The sequence below is a fragment of the Amblyomma mixtum genome, chromosome 1, assembly GCF_055824585.1.
Source record: "Amblyomma mixtum isolate Tamu chromosome 1, ASM5582458v1, whole genome shotgun sequence".
Classification (NCBI taxonomy): Eukaryota; Metazoa; Arthropoda; class Arachnida; order Ixodida; family Ixodidae; genus Amblyomma; species Amblyomma mixtum.
In genome coordinates, this window is record NC_143012.1 from 83,102,658 (window position 1) to 83,121,209 (window position 18,552).

The following is an 18,552-nucleotide window of genomic DNA, read 5'->3' on the forward strand; positions in this document are numbered from 1 at the left end:
GAGGCCGGTGAAGACGAGTGCGTAAGCACACCCTCGGTGTCGTTATCAAGCGAGGAGTTAGAACTAATCAAGAAACGAAGGAGCATGCGACACAGCCGGTGGCAGTTAATTGATTGTTTTGAGCATACGCATGAAATGTATTTATGTGCCCTCGTACCAGAATAAATAATCTCAGTTGTCAGTGCCCCAGTTCCCCTCAAAAGAAAATATTTGCGCTAAACCATCGAGCGCTTTTTGATTGCGTGAGCTCCTTTGTCGAGGCTTACATGCGCTCAGAACGTATGGCCACTCGGCCATATCAGTCCACACTGAAGAACGCGCCTCGTTACACACAAATTAAAATTCACTAAGTACTTCATTCACGCTAATCCACGTACGTGCCGCATGTTCTGTGCGACGTAAGTGCACTTTAATGAGCCCTGGGTGGTCGAAAATGAACAGCAGCCATCCACCACTGCTTCCCATGTGCAGTTTCGGGAGGTTGAACTCTAAATGCCATACGACATCATAGCATAGCCTACCATAGCATGCCATAGCATACCATACTATACCACACCACGCCACGGCATACCATACCATACCATGTCATACCGTACCAAACCATACCATACCATACCACACCACACCACACCACGCCACGTTATACCATACCATAGCATAGCATACCATACCACACCAAGCCAAGGCATACCATACCATGCCATACCATAAACAGACCATACCATACCGTACCATACCGCGCCACTCCACAGCACATTACATCATAACATACCGTACCTTACCACACCACTCTATACAACCCCACGCCAAATTACACTAGACCTCACCATACCATGCCAAGAAACTTGCTCTCAGACTAGACGCTGCTCGCTACGGCAATATTGCAAGAAGGTTCCCACAAGATTATGAGTGCATTGAGTAAAGGCGTTGCGTAGAATGAATGAATGGGAGAATGAATGAATGAATGAATGAATGAATGAATGAATGAATACATGTCAACGTCATGGTATCGTAAGTGATCGATCGATCGATTGATTGATTGATTAATTCATTCATTCATTCATTCATTCATTCATTCATTCATTCAGTCTTTCATTCATTCATTCAATTACTAATTAAGTCATTCATTCATTCATTCCAAAACACCACAGTTCCCCAGTGCACTAACGATCATGTGCAACCTTGTGGCAACATTACCGTAGCCTGCAGTGTCTAGTCAGAGGGAACAAGTTTCGACGCCTCGACACGGGACAGAACGTTGAGAGGGGAAACAGAGAAATAAAAGCTGTTCTGATCAATGCTGGTTTAGCACGCGCCCACCCACGAAAGGCCTTAACCGTTATTTCGCTGCACTACGTTACTGCGCAAACTTCACTCCACCACTCCCCCCCTTTCAGCCCCTCGTCGCTTCCCTCACAGCTTGGTTGATCTGTTCATCCGGAGGTTGGCAGTTACCGCGTCTTTCCTCTCCTGCCAACCCCCTCGTTCTCTTCGCAAGCTTCTCTCAGGGAATAAACCACGTGTGGGCTTCAATGGCGGCAACAAACCCCTTAGCACCCACGGAAAGCTGCAAAGCAGATGCGAGGTGTGAACCGCGGAGCTGCTTGTTTTTACCCCGTACAGAGGGCGTAGGTGTCGCGGTGTGAATGAACGCGGTTCAATTAGCGAACGCCATGCATCACCCCCGCATCCCACATACCGCAAGCCTCTGCCACCTGTCTCCTGCTTTCATCGATTTCCCTTCGGCACTTGCAAGAGCAAACACGGCAGTTTGGGTTTACGACCGCTGTACAGTCCACGCCACTAAAACTATGCATCGCGGCAGAAGCTAGAACTCGCGTTACGTGATGTGCGAATGACTAAAGATAGGCATGTGCACGGGGTATCACGGGTGTCATGAATTGAGGGAATATTTAGTCATTAGGAATACAAAGGTCAGTTATGTGGCTCAAAAAGAAATCTATACAGTTTTCAAAGAATCTTCGAAGATAAAGGAAAATTTGCACTGGTTCATGGATCGAACTAGGGACCACCACTCACCCAAGGTAGGCGCTCTAGAAACAAGCGGTGGACACCGGGTTAATGCCGTGAACTAGGACGAGTTCTTCAACTTCCAAGTTTAAGAGAAAGCTGCAAAGCTTTCTTTTGCCACCGTATTTGCCAATACCCAGGTGAATGGTAATGAGTAAACGGACCCTTCACGTCCGCCATTCTTGGACAAAAATTTTGAGCATTGGTGAATTGTAAGTTACGGCTATAGAAATATTGAAGGTAATTATCCATTCATCTTTTATGTAGCAAAGTATTTCTCTCAAAATATTTCCATCGATCGCATTGAAGAGTTAAGACTTCATAAAAGACCACTGGGGAACGCTTTTGACTATAGCAGAAACGTTAATAGAGAAAGAAATTCAGACTGCCATTGGATGATCTGCGGATACATTGATTGTTATAGTGAAATCTTACATTATATGAAAAAAAAATTGCGCTCATAACAGGTGTCCCGCTCAAAAATGCTCTTGTCCATAGGTTTTGGGCAAGCTTCAAATCTACCCCATTTCAGGGTATTAACCCAATTACACTGGAACAACCTCGGCTGTCCAGACTGGCGAGTGCTTGGGCATATACCAATCGCCAAAACTACTTACAACCACGTGAAGCTCCATGAATACAGCCTGCGACTCTCTCAGCCCAGCGCCACTCTGCGCAAAGCTGGAGCAATATCACTATAATGAGGCGGAAAACGCCCAAGCTGCCGCCGTCTGCCTGCCTGGCCGTTTTGACGGAAGAACAGGTGAAAACGGCGACGAGCATTCCGCAACCAAACAAACAACCAAAAAAAAAAAGTTAGGCAGCGGTTCAACTCTGCCGAACCGAGTTTGAGGTAGCGAAGGCTACACAAGCAAGCGTTGTCTGCCGGATGGTCATAAGCGGCTTGTCGCAACGTTCGAAGATGTAGTTGACTATACGTGCACTCCTAGCGCTCTCTCCCCTTCCTATATATACCTCATACCTGACGTCACCGCTGTGAATCGAATCACGTGATACATCGTGATCACCACGTGCCTTTCTTACTGCCTCTGCCGACACCTTGCAAGGTAAAAATTCAATGTCAAAGCTCAAGATCAAAGTTGTAGGTCAAAGGTCAAGGTCAAATTTGAAGGTCAAAGTTCAAGATCGACGGTGGTCCACTAATCAACCACACATAGTTAGGTATATGCGCGTAGCAACACTAGTCATGACTTATCTCAAGGTCGTTTCAAGGTCATTCGGAGGCCTACAGCGAAATGTGTCCAACTATGCCAAGGTCAAAGGTCAATGGTCAAGGTGAAACTTTAAGGTCAAAGTTCCAGGTCGATGGTGGTGCACTAAGTGGGCCACACATGGATAGGAATACTAGCCATGATTTATCTCAAGGTCGTTTCAAGGGCATTCGGAGGCTCACTGCGAATTGCATCCCATCTAGTCTAGCTTTCGCTACAAAAACCACAACGCGCTCGGCCTTACGGCACATTTGTTTTTTCGAGTTGTCGTTACCGCTCGTTCCGAGGCCAACGCCCAGCGCTGAACGGCCCACGATCAGAGAAGGAGCGACCACAGCCACTGCCGCAACGAGTAGGGCTCATCACCCGCGAGCGAGTCGACGCGCGCCGAGAGAGAGATTCGAGTCGCTCTTCTTGCCCACTACAACCGCAGGGATCACAGGTTTGACCTTTCGGAAGTTCTCCAAACGTGCGTGCCAGGTTTCGCGATTACAGGGGAGGGCGCTGCGAAAAGGTCAAACCAGACTCGTTGAATAAAGGAAGGAAGAGAGGTAGACAAGAAAGAATAAAAAAGTGCTGCGAACAGGAAGGACCTAAATATGAGGGCCGCTGTCGGCAGGTGTGTCATGTATACGCTGTTTTCGGCGCTTCGCCGGGCGTAGGTGCATACGTCGTGCAGTGTCCTCGCTTAAAGGGCAACTGAAGCGGTTTTAGAATTCGATGAGTTTAAGGTTGCCGAATGTGCGAAATATGCTGGTAAAGCCTGCGAAATCGTTTTGCTCTAGCGTTTGAAATGGTGGCGTAACCGCCGAATAAAGTCGTCGTCGGCGTTCAGGCTTCTCTGAAGTGCACAGCGACGGGCAGAGGTCCCGATAATGACGTCATGTATGACGGCACTACGTTTCCAGCGAAGAAACGGTTGTTCCATGGAAGAAAAGCGACGCCATCGAAGGTGAAGCTCACGATGCATTGTTTGGCGCCATCTGACGACGCACAGCAGTATGCAGGCGTAAGCAGCGCACATTGAAATTTCGGCAACAATGACTTCATTGCCGAGTTTCCTCGCACTCCTCCAACGTAGTGAGGAGAAGCCTAAACCGACGACTATGTCACCATTTTAAATGCTAGTGTAAAAATACTTCGCATGGTTTATCTAGAAGCTTGACAGATTCGAATTCTTGAATAACCTCGAATTCTCGAAAAACCGTTTCAGCTTCCCTTTAAGTCAGCACCGTCCGCCAGCGCGCATTAAAGATCCCTACGAGATGTTCTAGAAAGTGATGGCTTCCATGATTGGCGGCCAGTTCGTCCACAAATGAACGCTGATCCGCTTATTAATGCCAGAGCATTATATACCTTTGTCTCGTCAGCAAAAATTGTCCGCAGTTTTGTCGGCATGATCACGCCGTTCTCAGAAGATAAATGTGTGAAAGTGTGATTGTGACAGATAGTGTGTGATAAAATGTTGACGTGAGAAAAATTGCGTTGAGGAGGTGCATTTACTTAATTAATTAACCGCGAAAAAACGCGAAATGTACACTTAGACGTCGAAATAGCCATAGACGTCGATATAGTACATGGACGTCAGAGCAGCCACGGAGGTCGATATAGTATGCGGACGCTTTGCTTTCGCGTTGCTCCCATGTGGGTCGCCGCAATGACCTGAAAACAAATAAAGGAAAAAAATAAAATAAAAATGATAAGAAAACAAAAAATGGTAAAAAAACGGAGTGAGAAAAAGAGAACACGGAAATGCTCTCGCGTTTCCTCGCTTAAGCAGACTTAAGTGCAATCCTGTAATTTTTAATGTCATTTCTATTGCCCCATCGTGGTCAGTTCCAGTTTAACGAAGGTGACAGACATTGAAGGGGCACTGCCGGCAATTCCATAAAAGCTTCGTTCCAGCGAAATTCTGTTTTCTAGCACCTAGCAGTCGACGACGAGCAATAGCACCGCCTGTAGCGACTACTACTAAATCTTGCGTTGTCCTGAAATAAGGCAAGCTCTGAGGCGCATCGGTGCATCTCAGGCGCGCCGCCGAAGACTTCTTCCAGAGGGGTTACTACGTGCGCACTATCACATGTATGTACATGTAATACTGCGCACGTAGTAACCCCTCTGGAAGAAGCCTTCGGCGGCGCGCCTGAGATGCACCGATGCGCCTCAGAGCTTGCCTTATTTCAGGACAACGCAAGATTTAGTAGTAGTCGCTACAGGCGGTGCTATTGCTCGTCGTCGACTGCTAGGTGCTAGAAAACAGAATTTCGCTGGAACGAAGCTTTTATGGAATTGCCGGCAGTGCCCCTTCAATGTCTGTCACCTTCGTTAAACTGGAACTGACCGCGATGGGGCTATAGAAATGACATTAAAAATTACAGCATTGCACTTAAGTCTGCTTAAGCGAGGAAACGCGAGAGAATTTCCGTGTTCTCTTTTTCTACCTCCATTTTTTTACCATTTTTTTTGTTTTCTTATCATCTTTATTTTCTTTTTTTTTCCTTTATTTGTTTTCAGGTCACCGCGGCGACCCACATTGGAGCAACGCGAAAGCAAAGCGTCCGCATACTATATCGACGTCCGTGGCTGCTCTGACGTCCATGTACTATATCGACGTCTATGGCTATTTCGCCCCTGTATGTACCCTGTATGTACCGCAAGCCAATATCCTAGAAGAGAAAAGTATACAACAGCCGTATCTTACCGGTACTCACCGACGGGGCGGAAACGTGGAGGCTAACGATGAGTGTTCAGCCTAAGTTAAGGACAAAGCAGCGAGATGTGGAAAGAAAAATGATAGGTGTAAAGTTAAGAGATCGAAAGCGGGCGGAGTGGGTGAGGGAACAAACGCAGGTTAATGACATCTTGGTCGAAATCAAGAGGAAGAAATATGGGCTTGGTCAGGGCATTGAAAGCGAAGGCAAGAGAGAGAGAGAGAGAGACTCTTTAATGAAGAGCAGAGAATTTAGCCGGCGCTTAAAAATCGCTGGCATGCTACTCTGCGTAGGGAGGGGAATTTGGGAGATAAAGACAGAAGGAGAGCAGAGTGGAAGAGGTAAAAAAAAAAACGAAGATAAGATGCGGCCATGAAATGGGTACTAAGGATGCAATGGCGATTGTGTGTGAAACTTGGGTAGTTTCGGAATTAAGCGCGGCTTTATATGGCGGTGATCTATTGGGGACAGGCTTATGAGCTCCCTGAACGTCTCTGCCACACAGTGCCTGGTGTTCGAAGTCGCAGACGTGCTTACCTTGTTCGTGAGTGAAAAGCGATTCCTTCGCTTCCGCTAGGGTCGCCATCTGTTCTCGTCCGTCAAGCACCTGCACAGGAGAAAAAAAAAGAAAGATTTAAAAACATCCTACGGCTTCATCGACAAAGCGGTAATATTTTATGCAGTAGCAATGACGTAACAGTTTAAGTGTTAGTGTACTGTTCAGATATGCAAATAACCTTCTCTTGAAGAAGCGCACCCTACTGAACGTTTCTATTTGACAAGATCCCCCACACGTTTCCATAAGAAATTTTATGGAGTCCGTATCTAGTATATGGTGTCGGTATGGACTAAATGGAAGCATGTACGGAAATCTACGGACTCCACATGACGTCATGTATATTGTATGGAAATTTCATAGAAGCTATGTGAAGTGCTTATGGACTCTATAAAGACAAGATATGGCTATTCATATATATTTCCATATCTTATGGACTCCATGTTCCCATAATTCCATACGACAAGCTCATATGGAACGTTTCAGTACTGCTGTTCACTTCGCAGGTGATGGTACCGCTACGAATCTGAACGCTCGAAGGCACAGCGGCACCTTACGGATGGTGTATTAACTATTAGGGCGCCTGGAATCACTGCCCACGGAGCTACTTATGCATTGAGCTGGGGGTGGCAGTACAGTGGCTTTGAGGTTGAGGCACACGTTGCTATCATTACTATCTTCACCACCAGAAAAGAAAATAACTTCCTGACACAAACAACGCTATCCCCTGACGTCCATAGCAGTAGCCCTTCTCCCTTTCTTTTGTACCTCAGCGACAACATAATGTTGGTTGTCCCTGGATTTCATGGCAAAATTTTCTTTCCGGAACAGACGTTAGCGAGGGTAAAGGTACAGTGTTATGCAGGGTGTGCGAATTTTGATTTTAGGATCTTTCAAAATAAAGCAACGAGCAGTACACGAAGGCCAGTTTGAAGTGAGAACATACCTGTCATTATCAAGCCTCCTAGTTTACTGAAACTTCATGGTAAGCGTTTTCTTTCCTACACTTTGTAGGCCCGTTAATCTCGGAAACTTTGAAGCATTGGTATTCATAAAGTATTTCTTTTATTAGAATTTTTGCATCCACCAATGTTGCGAGGTATTCGGGTCCAAGTGCTCGGTAAGCATTACTGCGTATGCAAGGCGATGAAGACTGAAGCAAAGCATGCCGGTAGTTCCGGTTTATGCGGGCTTAACAGCAAGACTGACAGCAAGCGAAAAAATGACGGGACTGAATGCAGTGTAAAAGCTACGCCATTTTTATTTTCCTGCGATAAAAATAGGTTCCTAACGGTAAGTCCTAACCTGAACAAAAGGAATTCCGGGGACGATCTTTCTTGACGCCTTTCACTGAGTGGAATAAATGTTTAGAAGTTTATCACGTTTATTTCGCAAACATTTCCTGAACATACATAAAATATTATATAACGAGATTTGATCACACTGCGGAAGTAATTTCTAGGCTGCCGATACGTAGCGGCTGTTCAACTTAACGGGGAGCTTGCAAAAAGAAGACTAATTCCCTGCCTTCCCAGAAAAAAAAAAATTATTACTTTTTAAAATTTCGGGAATTGCTTTGCTATCTCCACATCTCTCTCGGTGTTCGCGATAAGCGGACGTGAAGCAAAAAAAAATAAAGAAAAAGAACGTCAAAGGCGAGCCTCTTTCCAACTACACACCCCACGTATACGTTGTGTAAGTTTAAGAGGCCCCAGAAAACTTTCCAGACAATGTTGGTCCACTTCGAGTTTCTTTGACCTGCACAGCGGCTATCTCGCGCTTACAACAGACGAGTGGTGTGCACTGCTGTAGTTGGGCGTCGTCGAAAAGGACTGGTGCGCGAGTCGATGGCTTTTGTCGGACTCCTTCCTTTCCATTAGTGGTCCGTTCTTTCCTTTTTTTCTTTTCGCACTCGCACAAAGCCCGCCAATCGGAAGAGAGGTTAGGAACCCTCTACCTTTTGAAGCGGCAACCTGGCGGAGAGTACAGTGCCATCTTTCCTCGTCAACTCCGTCGCCTGGAAACCCGCCGACCGAAACAAATCTATAAGCCGGCCACCAACGGGATAAACAAATAAAGAAAAAACGAGCGCCCCGCGCACAGCGGTAGTCAAAATCTGTTATTACCTCGGCGTCGGATTTGCCAGAAATAAAAAAGGAGGAGGGGAGAGAGCGAATAACAGGAGAATTGCCGATGGATATTGTGAATGTGCTACAATAAACGGCGGCGAGGGATACATGGTATTGGTGTCCTCTTGAAGCAGTACTCAGCGTCGGATTTGAAAAAAATAAAAAGGAGGAGGGGGTAGAGCGAATAACAGGAGAATTGCTGACGGATATTGTGAATGGGCTACAATAAATGGCGGCGCGGGATACATCTAGTCCTCTTGAAGTAGTACTAAGTAAGGCTAAAAAATCTTTTATTACGTTGGTGTCGAATTTGCCAGAAATAAAAAAAGGCGGACGGGAGAGAGCGAATAACAAGGGAATCACCGTCGGATATTGTGAATGTGCTACAATAACCGGCGGCGCGGGATACATGATGTCCTTTGAAGTAGTACTAAGTAAGGCTAACAAATCTGTTATTACCTCGGCGTCGGATTTGCCCGAAATAAAAAGGAGGAAGGGAGAGAGCGAATAACAGGAGAACTGCCGATTGTGAATGAGCTACAATAAACGGCGGCACGGGATACATGGTGTCCTCTTGAAGCAGTACTAAGTAAGGCTAAATTCTCTAGTTTAGTTGTTTTTTTTTCTGCAGCGGTTGCACCTATTTATCCACTAATCATGGTATAATAGCCTCCTTTGAGTTCAACCCTCCAGGAATAATTAATTATCTCGCTGCTTATTGTAATCAGTTGCTGTTGTGATTACGAAGAACAGCAAGCTTACTAGACAAAGGCTCCGCCTAGTAAGCAGAGCACAAGACACAGGCGCTGATCACAGGCCCTCCTCACAAACTACTGGCGCTTTCCTCAGGTCGCGGCCGCTTTCTCGGAGTTCTTGGCGAGCCGCCAGGCAGGGAGCGCGCCGACGGATGACGTCAGCGCTCCTCGCTAGACGTCATGGCAGAACTTGCTGACGTCATAATGACGTTGGCCCTGGCACGGCCAGGCGCTCTGAGGCGAGCTCTCGCGCGCTCTCTTTGAAATTAAAATTACGGCACGCTGTATACGGTACGCTCAGTTTTTCGCTATGGACATATTATTAGCGTATGAGAAGGTATTCAAACACGCAGTTATCGTGAATTAGAAGTTTTGCGTACACATTAGAATGGGCACGACTCACACACCTGACAAACAGACTGCGTATAAAGTTTCTTGAATGTGAAATTCACAGAGAGGAACATAAAGGGAAAATACAATTATAGCTGAAGCGCGGAATAGAAGTACACGCCACAGGCTTTGCAGCTATAAGTCGAGCTGTGCGGTTCGTTTTAACATCTCCAGGGCTAAAAATGTATCCAGGGTAGAAAACACAAAAGTCTTCATCCCCTCCGCCTCTACCCCCCCCCCCCCCCCCCTCAGACCAATTTGTATTTTGACTGAACGTCGCTTAGAGCTGCAGGACGTCGAATTTAATTTGTTGCCCTCCATTACAGATAGCCTCATATCTCACAATGTTGCCTGCACAATTTTACAGAAAGACGTTAACGAGACACTTCGCACTACTCCATCCCACTTTCTCTCACCGTAGCAATCAATATTATGGCTTTTTCTGGCTGCGTTGGTGTTTGCTGCGCTACAAAGGAGATTATAATGAAAAATATAGGGTCACTGACGTAGTCAAAGTTTAATTGTCTTTTTTTTTTAGGCGTAGGAACTTGGATTTAAAAATTTTCCCGAAACACAATTCAAGCACACGACGTCAAGAAGAAAATGGACTCCGTGATCTACGGCTGGGTGTGAATGGCGGTGCAGCCTGGGCTCCAGGATTCGCGAAAAGAAAATTGTCTCTGAGTCACCGCAGTTTGCTTGCTGAAATTGCCGATGGAGGGGGCACCTGTATCGCTATTTTTTTTGCTTTTCTAATCTATATTCTTATCTATTATATTATATTACATAAAATTATATTATATTATATTATTTATAGTATATTAACCTATGTTCTAACTTATATTTAGCTTTCTGATTTGCTTCGTTTTCGTCGAGAGTAATCTATTTGGGATTAGTACGCGGTAATTTGTCATTACAGGCCAACTTCAATTAGTTCCAGCAAGTCTTTGATTTGAGCTAGTTGGTTGTAGCATGACAAGGTTCACGCAAAAAGCGTACTGGCGCTAAAAGACAGAGACAACACACACAAGACGGGACTGGCGCCAACTTCCAACTAAGGTTACTCATGGAAAAAACCACTTAATAACCACACGAGCAGTAAAAAAGATAAAAGTAAAACAGATACAAGGAGCGATTTAACAAAAGCACACGTGCCAAAAGTACCAAACCAATGATTATAACGCTGAAAAAGACCCACTAAGAAAACTAATCTCTTCATCTGACAGTGACACAGATGGCTTGCTTATGCAGATATGGCCCCTCTGCTTGATGTGATATGCTTCTATTATTTCACGCTCTACTCTGTCTTTAGACCTTGCAATGAATTTTTTTCACATCCGGGACGGCATTTGATTCTTTTGCAGTGAGTGGCCATGTGGCTGCCATAACCATTTTTTATAGCAATCTTTCGCTGCCTCACTCTTTCATTAGTACTCAGTACTCAATTAGCACTCAGTGTTCCTCTAGTCACTCCCCTCGCAAAATTCCTCCTAGTCCTAGACTCCCAATTTCAAACTAAGTGTGACAACCGGCGCACGCAGAATAGCGACTCAGAAAGACGGGGGGGCAGTCCCTACGAGCTGTGGGATTCTTCGACGCTTCCGCTTAAACTAACATAACAGATCAGGAGTACTTCTTAGTTAATTTGAAGCGGTTCATTCATACGCGAGAACGACTGCACCTTTTCGTCGCTCACCTGAAAGGAACGAGCACAGAAATCTTAGTACACGGAGTTTTCAACGCTAGGCCTTCGCCGAAATGCTGTCGTGGAAATGGTGCTACCAAGGAGGGGGGAGGGGGGTGGACTGAGGGGGGGATTAGGTTTGTTAGATTGCTCTCGTGCACTTGTCAGTGGATAATCCGGTTTTAAAATGTTACACGTCAAGATAAAAATGGGGCTGCCTTTGATTTTCGAGCGATTTGCAAGGGGAACATTGGTGCGCTTATCGATAGTCGCGTTTTAGCGTGCTCAGAAAAAGTTCCATTTCTGCCAGTTTATTCGCTAGGTTGCCTCTCACAGTCTCAGCCTTGGCACCCGCACATGTCACAAAATCTGGAGGGGACTTTAATGACTTAATGCCCATGTGAGTGGAATTGGTCATTGTCGATTTTACAGTCATAGATGCCTGGTAGTCCTCATACCACTCCTGGCACAGCGGTGCAGGGTTTTAGCGATGCGCCACTGCCCTGCAATTGTAGCTACTTCGAGCGGTGGGGCTAGTGTGACCCAGATTGTTCTTCTCGAGCAATTTCTCGCGACCAGTCATTAACTGAACTGCCACCTGCCACGCTGGTCAGTTTGATCACTGCCAGGTTGGGATGACGTCACAAGGTCACGTGACCTAGGTTGCCCACTTAGGCTGCTTCTCGGGGGAGTTTTCGCGCACAACGTCGACGATGACGACGCCGGATCGTCTGCAGAACAGAGACTCTAACGCTATCCCGTTAGTTAGAACGTTTCTGCTAACCATATCTTTAGTAACGCACCTTTGGGAGAAAGAAGAGTGTCAAATGCTTAATGTTTTATGCTTTTTTTTCTTAGGGGGCGGGAGGGGGGGGAAAGGGGGCAGAAATTAATAATTTGCCTAAGTTTCACTCAAGTAAACTTATCTTCAGAGATCTTAAGGTCATTCCAACAACTAATATGTATCATTATAAACTCCTACGCGAATATAAACTCAGCATCAAGGAAAATCAAAGGCTGTTTTTGGATATATCGAACTTAGAATTAATAGGCAACGCGGCCTATAATACGAGGACAACAGACCGTTGGAAAGTGCCAAAATGCCGTACGAACTATGGGTTTCAGAGTCTTAGGAATAACCTGCCTCGATTACTAAATGAACATATTAAAGCGGAAACAGATATTTTAGGACTAAATTTCCGGAACCTGAAGGCGTTGTTTTATTAATTTGCATGTCCCTAATACACACCACACATTTCATAAACAAAACACCTTGTACAGATATTTCGCCACTGTTTCATTATAACTGTCTTTATTCCCCGACCGTTCCATGAGCTTGTCGCCATATCATTCATAAAAATGTCAAGTCATAATTGAATGAATGAATGAATGAATGAATGAATGAATGAATGAATGAATGAATGAATGAATGAATGAATGAATGAATGAATGAAAGAAATAGATCTTTAAATATTATCGCGATGATAAGGCGATTCCATTAATCGATTTCCACTCTGCTTTTAAGGCAGATTACTGCAGACGACGTGAACCGCGAAAAGACCTCATTCATTGCACCTTCTTCTCATGCGTTTAAGGCCACGCCGTTAAGCCTATGGAACGCTCCGGCTATTTTCGAGCTAGTGACTATTTCCTTCCGGGGTTTTAAGAAAACCGCTTGCCGGTGCTTCCTCGAAGGCGTTGTGGTCATCTTCTCTATGTTTTCTTCGCCCCTTAATATGGTTTGTAGTGTTGTTTTTCTTTTTCTTCCAGCGGGCTTCGATTGCATGAAGTGTCCACCCAGCCGGCTGCCATTTCTCATCGTTTGACACTTGGTCGAGGTCTTAGTAGTACTACGGGACCCGGTAAAATCTGCGCCGTGAAAGATGCTTTCTAGGCATCAGATTGTTAAGTATAAGGATAAATCACACACACAAAAAAGCATAACAGCGTTCATTACATGATGGTTCAGCTGGAGGACCAGTATTTTCGACACAACATTCGGCAGACGCAGCTTTTAAGCATGCGTGAGGTAGGGCATCAACGTTAACCACCAGTGAAAAAAAGAAAAAGGACGATGAGGAAGAGAGCAGGCGAAATTAAAACTTATAATGAAAAGAAGGAGCGAAGACAACTTAAAACAGCACCAACTGCATCTTAACTGGCCTTTTAAGGAGGCATGGGCTCGGGGGTACGGAAGAAGGGAGGAATGGGGAAGAAACGTTAAGATGTAAAAAAGAGAGGCAGGAAGGAAGTTTTGAGGCCCCTTCAAGAGACGGCCGTGGTACTATAAGATTTTGAGGGCAAGTAGCGCAATCAGCTGCCGAAGGGCTAAGAAGAGGCGGTAGGGTAAGGTTGGTTGGTTGGTTTATGGGGTTTAACGTCCCAAAGCGACTCAGGCTACGAGGGACGCCGTAGTAGAGGGCTCCGGGAATTTCGACCACCTGGGGTTCTTTATCGTGCACTGACATCGCACAGTGCACGGGCCTCTGGAATTTCGCCTACAAAGAAATTCGACTGCCGCGGCCGGGGTAAGGGTCTTCGACTCCCGCGCTCTTTTGCCGCTTGTTACTTAAAAGCGTAAAGCGCCTGGTCCATAAAAGGGTTAAGGAAAGTGAAAGAAGGGAAGTAGCGAGGAGGTAGCGTCGGAGAGAAAAAAAAGGGGGAAAGAAAGCCGAAAGGGCGACCAGAGGTAGCAGCGGTGCCCAGCTGAAAGTCCGTAAACCCTTATGTTTTTAAGCGTGCCCCATTCTACTTTGTAAGTATATAAATTCTGGTTCATACTGGCCTTTTTTCAGCTGTTATGTATATAACAGTTGAAAATAAATATATAACAGTTATATATATAACATTTGCCCAGACGCATATGTATATGCTTGTCTGCGTGTGTAGCTTACAAATTTCCAATTAATCAACACCACATAAGAAAAAGGGACAATCTCCTATGCTTTCCTGGGTTTCCATGACTGTCGGCTTCATTCGTAACTATTTCATAAGGAGCCGCTCATTTCGCTACTCTTGCTTGTTCAATAGCTTAATGAGGTCATCGGTTCTGGCAGCCTTGATCCATAGGATAAAATGCTTTTCTGACAATTCGAGGTTATTCGAGAATTCGAATCTATGAAGCTTCCTGGTAATGCATGCCAAGTAGTCTTGCGCTCGCATTTAAAATGGCGACGCAATCCCCGATTAAAACCACGACGATTTTCAGACTTCTCCTGACTTAACTGGAGAAGTGCGGGGAAACTCGTGGTGACGTCATAACTGTCTACATTTCAGATGTCCACTGCCTTCGTCTACATGCTGCCATGCGTCTTCCGATGCCGCCAAACAATGCTTCATGAGCTTCACCTACGACGGCATTCTTTTTAATCTTTGAAACAACCGCTTCTTCGCTGGAAACTTAGCGCCGCCGCACGTGACGTCATCACTGGGGCCTCCACCTGCCGCTGTGCACTGCAGAGAAGCCTGAACACCGATGCCTATTTAGTCGGCGATTACATCGCCATTTCAAATCGTACCGCAAAAAGATTTCGCATCCTTTACCTGCAAGTTTCAAGCATTCGGCTGGGCTAAAATAATCGAATTCTGAAAACTCTTCAGTTGCCCTTTAAAGGGAAACTGCATAGCTTTTAGAAATCAACGAGCTTAAGAGGGTCGAATGTGTGAAACTTGCAGGTAAAGCATGCGAAGTCTTTTTGGGCTGGCACTTGAAATAGTGAAGTAATGGCCGATTAAAATCCGGACGCCCTTCAAGCTTCTCCGCAGCGCACAACGCCAAGGGGGGGGGGGGGGGGGCATGATGACGTCATCGAAGGTCATCGAACCCTGCCGAGAGTTGTTCGGCAGCGTCTAACGCGTCAGGGCAGGGTGTGGCTGAAGACAGCGGTAATTTGAAATCATACCTTCCGTGACGTCACGCTGAGTTTTCCTGCACTTCTCCAGTGCATTGAGGAGAAGCGCAAATTGCAATCGTCGATTACAACACTATTTTAAATGCTAGGGCAAAAACACTTGGCATGCTTTACCTAAAGCTTACATAGATTTGAATCCTTGAATATCGCGAAATTCTCCAAGAAGTGCTGCAGTTACCCTTTAAGAGGGCTCTCGCAAAGCTGCCGCCCTCACCGTTCGATCATGTTCCACGTGACAGTCGCGGTAATACAGGACATTCTATGCCCGCCGCTCCGGACAACGGTGGCTTGTAACCTAACTCTCTCAAGGTGAGATCACAAACATAACACAAACGCCCCCGAAAGCAGGCTTGACAGCTTCCGCCGAAGCTCTGTCGGTAGAGCCCTGCACGTGACATACGGAGCTCGTGGGTTGCGGATCCCACTGGCAGCATGTGGTTTTTTTTTTCTTGTACTTTCTTATCAATTATTTTGCAGGCGTGAAGCAGTTACACTACTAATTTCGCATTTATGAACACCACAATTCTTTTACTCAAAAAGAATAGCTTCACCTACCTTCGAGCTTATTTTTCATTCTTGCGAACTCTTCACTGTACTTATTGCTTTAATTACTCCTTCATACATTTCAAACGACCACGTCCAACTGCAGTCGCCATACAGGTATCCGAAGATTTTATGTACTCTTTAGATACATTATAGATGGAGCGTAGAATTAGCTACATTATATTTGCATGTATTTTATTTATTTATTTATTTATTCATTAATTTATTTATTTATTCACACTGTTAATCCTCTGATGATGGTCATTACAGGGAGGGAAAACACATACAAATACAATTCTAAGTACAACTCTCATTGCAAAGAATACATTCGCAAAAACAGAATTACAAATTTCCACCCTGTTCCCGCGAAAACGTCTCCACACCTAAGAAAAATTTTTCCGCATCAACCTGTTCAACAACATCACTTGGCGATTCATTGCCCATTTCAATCACATCAGAAAGAAAAAAATAATACCGGTACACATCCGTACGTGTACTAAGAGATTGTATTACTCTGTTGTGGTATATTTATACAAATAGTAAATATTATAATGCATATAATTGTACGCACTTAATAAGGACCACATCAAACACTACACTGGTTCCCGTAAGCGCCTAAGCGCCACCAACGTACAGCCACAAAGCGAATCGCGGCGATACCGAGCTCCGCGCACTATAGACAGAGTGTGTCGCATTAACGAGAGCGGTGCTCGCCGAACGCGCACAGCCCAACGCGGGACCCCCACCACCAGGGAGCAACAGCATAAGCAGCAGGCGAGGCGAGCAGCGCGCCAACCGGCGGCGTCGGCAGCATCGGGGCCACGGCGGCGACAGCAACGACGGCAAAGCCTAGGCCAGGCCGAGCGCGTTCGTCGTGCTCGACCTTTCATTCGGTTCCTCTGGCACCTCCCCCCCCCCCCCTGGCCCCCGGTTCTCCCCACCAGCCTTTGGCTCCCCTCATCGGTCGTTCTTGGTTCGGCGATCGATCTCCGAGGCGGCGGCGGCAGCGTCGATAAAGGAGCCTCTTCCCAGGCATTGATCCTTTTGCGGACGCCTTCCCGAGGCCCGAGAAGGGGAAAGGGCGAGGGAAGTGGGGAAGAGAGATCTCATTGCGGACGCGCCGGCCTAGGGAAAGATGAGGGAAATGGGGAGAGATCTCTTCGCAGGGTGCAGTGGATAGAGGGAAATGAGGGAAATGTTGGGGACAAAGGGAGAAGGGAGATATCCCTTTTCCCCAGCCCCTGGCTGAGGGAAATGAAAAGGGAAAGAGGGAAGAGAGACCCCTTTGCGGACGCCCTAAGACTGACAGGAAGAAAAGCGAGCCAGAGAAGGGAGGTCTGCGCTCGAATTGTTCGCTTCGTAGATTTAGTCGTGAGCTCTCCTCAGTGGCTGTTGCTGCTTTTGGTGCTTCTTCTGCAACGCCTGTTTTTCGGTGGGTTTGGGGGCCCCATGGAGAGAATGTTTAATTTTTTTCTTTCCTCGATTCGCTTGAGGCGTTCGGACGCGAAATACATGACAGGTGCAGCGCTGCAGAGGTTGCCCGAGCCGTCCGCATCCTGATGTACGGATTAGTTTGTAGACCACCGAGAACAGAGGAAACAGGAGCGGACAGCACACAAGGCATACAGTGCTTGTTCTTTTTCTTACTGTCTCGCGAAAAGGCTTTATTCGTACTACAATGAAAGCCATGGCGAACTATGTGGCGTGTATCAGTGCAGTGGCAAAATTGCCAATATGGTCAAGAAGCGCCACTCCACTTTCAAAGTAGGAGGCATGGGCTCGCTTTAAGCATACTGTCGTCCGTTAACAAAGCGTGTCACACGCGGGTAACTCGAGAAGTAAAAAAGATAGAAGAAAATAAATGGTTGCTTCTGATAGAGGAGGATAAAGTGAACCTAGAAGCCAAGTTTGATGACTGTCGATTAGTTATTTAATTAATTATAGGCAAAAATGTCGAAATTGCGTCGAAATAGCGTCGACGTCGATTACCCACAAGAACGGTGTGACGTCACATTCACCGGAAGTCGTCATGGCATAGTGAAAATTGTCACAGAAAGGTCTGGAAAACGTCGTATTTGTGTCAAATGAGATGGAAAAATGTGTAATTAAGCGTAATTAACACTTAAGATTCACGAAAGATGTATAATTGGTATCGATATAGCCACGGGAACGGTGTGACGTCAAATCCACCGGAAGTCGTCACGGCATAGTGTCCTCGTTTTTCGCCTCTCAACACTTTAGTTGCCAAAGTGTCCTCGTAATTTTTGCAGGACTGTAAGGTTACGCGCCCCGCAAAAATGACACACGTTTGTGAAAAAAACAATGTTTTCCCCAACGTAAAGGTTTCATTCAGTGTGTCTGCCTGTTTATTTTTTGTCTGTTATTACGCAAACACATTAACGCACTAAGAAAGCCAAGCATGAAAAACCGACTACGGCCATTTGCAGCTTTATTAACGGTTCCTCTCTGAAAAAAAAAATAGCATGGCGACCTCATATGCAGGAAGAAGTATTCGCACTTAACGGGATATCCAGTTCGCTCACCTTGTATCCTATGACTGCGCAGAGAGGGTTGGATATCATGCACCTAAGCTAGCTTCATTCTCATACA

At 45.9% G+C, this 18,552-nt stretch overlaps 1 protein-coding gene across 3 annotated transcripts in view; it reads right to left on the minus strand.

Annotated features, from left to right (window-relative positions):
• LOC149366997 (solute carrier family 4 member 11-like) overlaps positions 1-18,552 on the minus strand; it is a 138,101-nt gene that overhangs the window by 51,819 nt on the left and 67,730 nt on the right. For all 3 annotated transcript variants that reach the window (XM_089553540.1, XM_089553534.1, XM_089553527.1), the window contains exon 4: positions 6,512-6,581. In XM_089553540.1, coding sequence (XP_089409666.1) covers positions 6,512-6,581 — 70 coding nt within the window. The remainder of the gene's footprint in view (positions 1-6,511; positions 6,582-18,552) is intronic.